Raw genomic sequence first — 8,013 nt, forward strand, 5'->3', positions numbered from 1 at the left:
GGTCGCATATCCTCATTGAGAAGATCTAATGACCAGCCATCGTACATCGCATGCGGCATTGAGAGAAGCAAGTGCCTTTTTTGTCCTTCATTTACTGAGCTTAGCAATTGGACCTTGAATAGCGGTTTCCCCGCCAGAAAGGCAGCAGCTGCTTTCCGCCGCTCCTCTTCCAATATGGTATCAACGGATCTACCGATCGTGTCGACCACGCTCCAGTCCATTGGTTTCCCAGGGTGGTGAATTAATTGTGCATAGGTAAACGGAAAACGAGGATCAGGGAATTCAGCGAATGAGGTTCGAAAGATCGCATTGGCATCAACAACCTGCTCCCAAGCCCTTTTTAGTTTATCGATGTCCACATTGTCCTTGATCTCGAGAATATCATGATTAAAGTAGCGATTAAAGTCAGAAGCGACCATCTCAGCGACCATTACTTCTTGAAGAGGTGTAGCCGGCAAAATACGTTCGATCTGAGCTAGATCGAATCGGTCGTTCTCAAAGTAATTCCGCAGTTCTTGTTCTAGCACCTCCAACGAAGCCTGTGGTTTGACATCTCCATTCGGTTCGTTTGATTCAATATCATGCAGGATGTTTTTAATGGTCTGGCCGCGCATAATCGCAGTAACGGTCACTCTGATGCCAGCGTTTGCCAAGCGGGAAGATAGTTGGATGGCATCAATGCTATCTAACCCAATTTCAAAAATAGATGTGTTTTCCTGAATTGCGAGAGCATCTATATTGGCAACCGATGCGATCTCTTCACGAAGTCGAGATGCCATGGCCGTCCACTCAAAAGGTAGAAGTGAGAAATTGGAGGTGTAGCCGTTAGTATGCGGTTGAATATTGTGATCACCAGCTCTTCCAATTTCGGAGTTATCCGATCCCTGTGTGGCAAGATTCAGCTTGCTGGACGGATTATCTAGGAAGTCAACTAGCGTGTCACGGAACTGCAAAGTAAGTTGCTGTGCAGCTTCAGTAGTAAAACTGGAAGCCTGTGTCACAAGAGTTACTGTCAAAGAGCCATCCCTGTCCCGCTGCACCTCAAAGGCTGCTGGGTAGTCGGGTTCAGATTGGGAAATTATCGGTGACCACAGTGAACCTGCCGAGTCAACCTTTTCATTGGGTTCCCTTTGGAAGACAAATAGGTTGTCGAAAAGAGGGATTCCAGATCTCCGTTGCATCCATTTCATAATATCTCTGAGAGGGGTGTGTTGGTATTGGAGCGTGGAGATATAATACTCTTGACAGCATCTCACCAAATCAGCCATGGAGAAAATCTTTGAACATGAGATATTGCAGGGAAGGGTATTAAACATTGGTCCAACGATATCTTCGGTGTCTTTGATATCGTGTGCCCTGCCTGATACTATGACACCAACAATCGGAATGAACTTGAAATGTCGTTCGAGGACGCGAAGCCCAGCATGCTAAGAGTACAGATTGCTCTAACACATCGAGCTTTCGTCTTAATGGCTCAAGTTTCTCTAACTTTCCGATTCCCTGTATTGTGACCAATGGGTCACCTTCGTGTGCGTCGCTTATAAATGGTAGCGGTTTTGGAGGGCCATCAAGATGTTTAAGCCAAAACTCCTTCGCTCCTGGTATTTTGCATAGGGGACCTCGGGCCAGACATTCAATATATGACGGTGTTGCCGGTGCACTTGTATGGTCAATATATGCTTGTAAAACAATATTGAATAAAAGTGGTAAGGAGTTTCCATCGTATAATCCATGGAAAATATTCAAGCACATCCATCTTGTCCCTGGCCCTATGACGACACCGACTTCCCAAACTCTCCCAGTCAACTTTGCAGGTTCACTGCACCACTCCTTATATCGGCCGTTGGCGATACTTCCAACTTCGACATCACTGATGGCTGTTAATTCAAACCACGGAAAACAATCTTGTTTAAGGATAACTTGGGAATAGTGGCCAGCCGTTAATGGAAATTTGGTTCGAAGTATTTGTACAGAACTCTGGGCTTTCAGCCACGCAGTTTTGAGGTGAGAAACATTAACGATCGGTGACAACTCAAAATTGAAGTTTGTGAAGTATACCGGCTTCTGGCTTTCAATAAATCGATATATCATACCCTCTTGTAGGGATGTACAAGGAGCGACTGCTTCGATGGATGCTAAGGGAGTCCCTAGTTTGCGGGCAACGAGCGTAAGATTCCTATGGGCGAATGCTGTAATCCGTTGTCTAGATTCTTGATACAACGCCTTTTTAGTGAGTTCATTTGATGCGGATCGTTTCAGTGCGCTGGAAAGTGCCATGATGGTTGAATCTATTTTAGGTTAGTTATTGAGGACAAAAGGAATAGGGGCATACACTTCGCCGCAAAAATACTAACTCTTCATTAACAAAGATGGTTGAGCTGCCTTAAATCCCGAATCTCTCAAAATCCTAGAGAATGAGATGGCGGAAATGGAGTCTAAGCCAAGTTCAAATATGCTTGACCATGGTGAGATAGCAGAGACTTCTACCCCTGTAACTTTGGACACGAGAGCCATTATTGCGCATACATCCTTCGATGGTGTTTGGGAATCCATTTGAGTCTGCGAGGATAGCCGCTGCATTTCCTCCAAAGTCATATCCTCATAGATTTTTTTCAGATGTCTCTGGTCAATTTTATTATTTGCATTTAAGGGAAAAACGGTTACAGGAAGGATATGTGTCGGAATCATGAAACCTGGCAGCGTTTTATGGCATGCTTGATTGATTTCGGAAAGGATTTTATTCATTCCAGGATCGAAATCGATTCGGCATGTCAACGCATCGGGGTTTTTGGGCGTATTCGTGGTGAAGAATGACACAAGCTGCTCTTTTGACCGACTTGTTTGCTTCAAAACCATGGTAACGACTTCTCCCACCTCCTCTGCAGAATTGGAAATAACTTGGTTGATCTCCCCAATTTCAAGGCGTTGGCCACGAAGTTTGACCTGGTCGTCGATCCGTCCAAGAAAGCAAAAACTGCCATCATGGAGAAGTCGCACTAGGTCTCCAGTGCGATAAATCCGTTCACCCATTTCTTTAACATATTGAAATTTCTCTTCCGTGAGCTGAGGTCGGTTAAGATACCCTCGTCCTACAAGGGCTCCTGTAACACAAAGCTCCCCTACGCCACCCCGCAGGACTGGTATCGGAGTTCCTGGTTTGCACACAACGCTACCGACATTGTCAAATTGTGGGCCAATATTTGACGGTTTGCCATTTCGCGGCACTCGAGGGAGCATCGTGCAGCCAATAGTTACTTCTGTCGGGCCGTATCCATTATATATCACTCCGTATTCACCACAAGCTTCGAGAATTTCTTGTTTAAGCTGCTCTCCGCCAGTGATAAAAACTCCACGACGAAGTGAGGGAGTTTCTTCTGGGTCAAGCAAGCGTGCCAAACTGGGAGTTAAGTCAATGTGAGTGATCTCGAGTTCTCGAATGGTGCCAGGCAAATCCGCAAATATTGTGTCCCTAGGACAAGCTGTTACACATATTCCAACGCTCCAACTCCAATACTGTTCCAGAACGCTGACATCAAAATGGAACGCTGCGAATTGTAACCACCGAGATGTCTCGTCCCAGTGACCATGGAATAGTCGTTGGAAAGAGAGCATAGCCTGGACAACATTGTCATGTGTTATTTCGCAGCCCTTGGGAGTGCCTGTTGTTCCCGAAGTGTACAGGCAGTAACAGCAGTCCCCTGGTTGTATTTCCTCTTCTAGAACTGGAGGCAGAGAAGGTATACCGTCCAGAATTCCCGGACTATCCAAAATTAAAACAGGCAACCCTTTCAGCTCATTTTTCTTCGATGTCGTGGAAAGCAAAATTTTGGCTCCGGAATCGTTCAAAATGAATTTCTTCCTCGCTTCTGGGGCCCCTGGGTCGAGAGCAACATACGCGCAGCCAACTTTCAATATGGCCAATATCGCAAAATATGCCTCAGGGCATTTATCGAAACAAATCCCTATCAAATTTCCCGGGGACGCGCCGTTCCCTTGTAGCAGCCTGGCGTATTTATTACTGACCTCGTTAAACTCTTTGTATGTCCATTTTCGCTTGAAAAGCCCTTGTTTCCCAGGGATTTTGGATGCGAACTCGAGAGCTATTTTTGACGGGGATTCTTGAGCTTGTACTTCAACAAATTGGTGCACCAATTTAACGGGAGACGAAATTCTGGCTTCCTTCGCTGCAACGGCTGACAGAAGGTCCTTATTCTCTCTTGTCAAGCAAACGCAGGGTGAGTCGAGGTAGGAAAGTGTATCGATTAAAAGATCGTCAAGCTGTCTCAAGAGAATTTCAGCTTGGGGTTCTGGTAAAATATCGGTCTCAAAAGTGAGTTGGAATTCAAGCTTCCCGTCCCTAAGTATTAACTCAATTGAAACTGGATACTGTGATTCATATTAGCTCCAAATATGTAACTTCTCCTGACAAGACAGAGCGAACATTCTTACATTAGTTCTAGCATCTTCATCATAAATTTTCCAGATATCATTCTGAAACGTGGTCGTATGTTTTTGAAATACAAATATCGTGTCGAAGAGCGAAGATCCAGATCCTACCAGCTGATGAATCTTTGATAATGGGGTAAACTGGTATTTTGCCAATGACACATTTAGCTTCATAACACGCTCTAGTAGGTTTCTATTAGAACCCTCGATAATGTATGATGAAGGAACGGTTGTAAGGCACGGGAACACAGCTTTTTGTGCATCTTCGAAGGTATTTCGCCCAGACAGCACAAGTCCAAATGTAGCTCTGCTCTCTCCTGTGTAGGATGCCAATATTCGAGCCCATGCTACTTGCCCCGCAGCCTGAAGGGTGACACCGGCATTTCTGCAGCACTCTTGTAAAGATTGGAGCGTTTTGGAACACGACTTAATTATCACACCTACCCGCTTCTCTTGATGCAGTGGGCCCATATCGGGAAACTTTGTGATACAAAGGTCCTTCCCAAATTCCTTCCAGAAGGTTTCACATTCCAAATCATTGTATACCTGGTTACTTGCAGAAATGATATAATCCTGAACTGGTAAAATCGGAATCACTGGATCTAGCACCTCGCATTTCAGTAATCTAGAAAGATCACAAACAAGCAAATTTAGGGACTGCGCGTCGTACAACGAATGAAGAGCAGAGAATTGCATTAGTACATTCGATTCACATTGCTGTATTGATACATGCCACGGCGGTTGATGAAGGTGTAAGAAGGCTTTTTTTGAGACTTCCTTTCTACCTGACAATTGTTGATCTCCCTTAATTGTCAGGTTTGCGTCTTCAGCCCATGGAAGTCCAAATGTCCCACTTCGGTAAGTGATCGCGGCGAAGGGAGCCTCTTCATCACGAATGCTAGTGAAACCTGTTCTAAGAATGTCATGAATTTCTGTTAAGGCAGTCCACGCTGCTTTCAGAGTCTGTAGATCAAGGGAAATAGTTGATTCCAAGATTATATGATTATAATACAGCTCACCCTCGGAGTTTGTAAACAGAGCCAACATTCCTGATTGTGCAGGTGTGCATGGACGAATTGACTCAATACATTTCTCCGGAACGTCGATTTGCTGGCAAACAGTTTGCCAATGGCTGGCTTGAAAGGACATGAAGTTAAATGACAGAAGGCGACTATCGTTAACCTTTTTCTCTCGCACGAGGAGTGATGCAAGCTCGCCTACAGACGGGTTCTAACATCCTGTTAGCATAGTGTCGAAGGAAAAGAGTCAATTCTAAAATAAGAAATTACCTCAAGAACGTCGCTCGCAGTTATTTCGTATCCGAGAGCTTTAAATCTAGCAGATATTTGCACTGCATTTATACTATCGAGCCCTAATTGGAATATCGTGGTGTGAGGTTTAATATGTGTGTGTGTGATATTCGACAGGGTCGATAGTACTTCCTGAACTAATCGGATCTGGAGAGAACTTTTACCAGAGCATAAGCTCAGTTTCTCACCTTCACCCCAGCTAGGCCTCCCAGCCTCTGCAGCTGGTGTCAGACGTCGGCGTAATTCGTCTACAAATGATGGAAGGCCAGGATCAAGAATACTTGAATCCATCGCTCTACCCGACGGGTAGAGGAGCACATTTTGAAGAGAAGCTGAGAAGCTGCGAAGCATAATCTTCGTATCTTCTAAACCGAATTGTGCATCATCGTAATAAATGATTAACCTCAATGTATCAGCCTCATCATTTGGAACAACCTCACAGACAAGGGGGAAGTCCATGTCTCCTTTTTCTTCAACCAACTCCCATATTTTATCATCCAAGCGGTGAATGCTCTTTTGTAAAATAACTAAAGTATCGAAGAGGTGGGAATTGTTGTGGCCGAATTTTGATTGTAGATGGCCAAGAGAAGTTAGTTGATAGGGCATAACAGCTGAATTGTATCCTGTAGATGCTTAGCAATGCCATATGTTCATTGTATTCGCGTTCTCTTTAATACGAATGCAGAGCGTATTCAAGCAACGGGCCAATGATGCGCTCCGCTCCATCCACAGGGATGCTTCGACAGCTGAACACGTTTCCGAAACAAATGTCGGGCTTTTGCGTGTATAACAATAATAGTTTTGACCATGCCGCTCGGACAAGGGTGAGGAGAGTCACCGAGAGATCTTTGCAAGTCCCCATAACTTTACTCAGGGGAGTACCAAAGTCATCCTCAACAGTCTGAAATATCCTTGAGGTACTACGATTTGCATTTTGAGCGTCAAGTAGGTGAGAAGGAGAAAAATCCGAGAGAAGTGGCTGCCAGAATTGGTCAGTTTCTTCTATATCCATTGCCACCATCTGCTCAAGGTATAGATCGAAAGGAACTATCTGGGGTAAGGGTTTCCCAGAAACATCAAGTTCAACTTCCTGTAGAAGTAGTGACATAGCTTCGCCATCATATAGCGCATGATGGATTATGAATAGAAAAAGCGTTTTCCCGCTTTCAGCTATTCGAAGTACCGTCAATAAATAGGGTAGAGTATTTTCTTTGCCCTTTGCAAGTTCACGCTTTTGTTCTTCTATATGGCTGTCGAGCTCTTTGATCGTCTTACTGATCTCATTCCAAGGCAGATTGACCGAATCCAAAACGATTTGCGCAAAGGAAAACCGAGATTGACCCGTGGAAGCGAAATAGGAACGAAGAATGTCGTGCCTCTGGACCATGGAGTCCCAAGCGTTCCTTAGTTTCCCAACATCCCTAACCTCAAAAAGGAGGTGATTGTAGTAAGCCGTGGAGTTGCCGATGTATTTTCGCAGAAGCATGGCTTCTTGCAATGGTGTGCATGGCAACACTTTTCGAATCAGGCACCCGGAACCTTCGGCATTCTTTCTCAATTCTTCCATAAATTCGCGAGAAAATAATGATCCGACATTTGGCAAGCATTTTTTCTTTGTTAGTTGAGAACTGCTCCTTTCAATATTCCTGGACAGGCGATACACGGTGTTATATTTCATAATTACCGAAACATCTACCTGCCCAAAACCATTCAGTTTGAGATGTCTTGACAAAGATATAGCTGAGATTGAATTTAGACCCAGGCTGTAGAATGAGGTGTGAAGGCCGATGTCTGCCTGTGAAACTAAAGCAACTTTGGCAATAGCCTCTGCGACTCTCATCTCGGTGTCTGAGAATTCGCGTTTATCACTGAGAGCTTCGGTCACACAAGAACACAATTGTAATGTTTCTAGATTTAACGTTCGGAAATGCTTTAGCAGTTCCAATTTATCAGTCTTTCCGGATGTTGTTATTGGTACCCTTCGGATAGGGATGAGCATGGACGGAATCATATACTCTGGAAGCCGCGCCCTGATGAGATCAAATAGTTTTAGTATTTTATAGCGATTCTCACCGGCTGTAAACTTATCCCCATGGCTTAATGCTGGCACCCAGAAGCAGACCAGCTGCTGTTGTTCGTTAAGTGCATCTGTGGTAATGAATGTCGTGCAGTCTATAACTTCCGGGTCTTCTAATATGACACGGTTAATCTCAGCGCGCAGCTCAATGCGCAGACCCCTTAACTTAACCTGATCATC

The 8,013-nt window shown here is 44.6% G+C and overlaps 1 protein-coding gene across 1 annotated transcript; it reads right to left on the bottom strand.

The window, feature by feature from the left end:
• Window positions 1-25: 25 nt before the first annotated feature.
• Window positions 26-6,215, bottom strand: HCAG_07428 (predicted protein; the record flags this gene model as incomplete). The annotated part of the gene is made up of 7 exons (XM_001537956.1): window positions 26-75; window positions 194-1,240; window positions 1,524-2,288; window positions 2,355-4,386; window positions 4,450-5,024; window positions 5,466-5,663; window positions 5,945-6,215. 7 exons carry the CDS (start codon window positions 6,213-6,215, stop codon window positions 26-28), a joined length of 4,938 nt encoding a protein of 1,645 aa, XP_001538006.1.
• Window positions 6,216-8,013: the final 1,798 nt, after the last annotated feature.

The sequence above is a fragment of the Histoplasma capsulatum genome, genomic scaffold (genome assembly GCF_000149585.1).
Source record: "Histoplasma capsulatum NAm1 scaffold_8 genomic scaffold, whole genome shotgun sequence".
NCBI lineage: Eukaryota > Fungi > Ascomycota > Eurotiomycetes > Onygenales > Ajellomycetaceae > Histoplasma > Histoplasma mississippiense.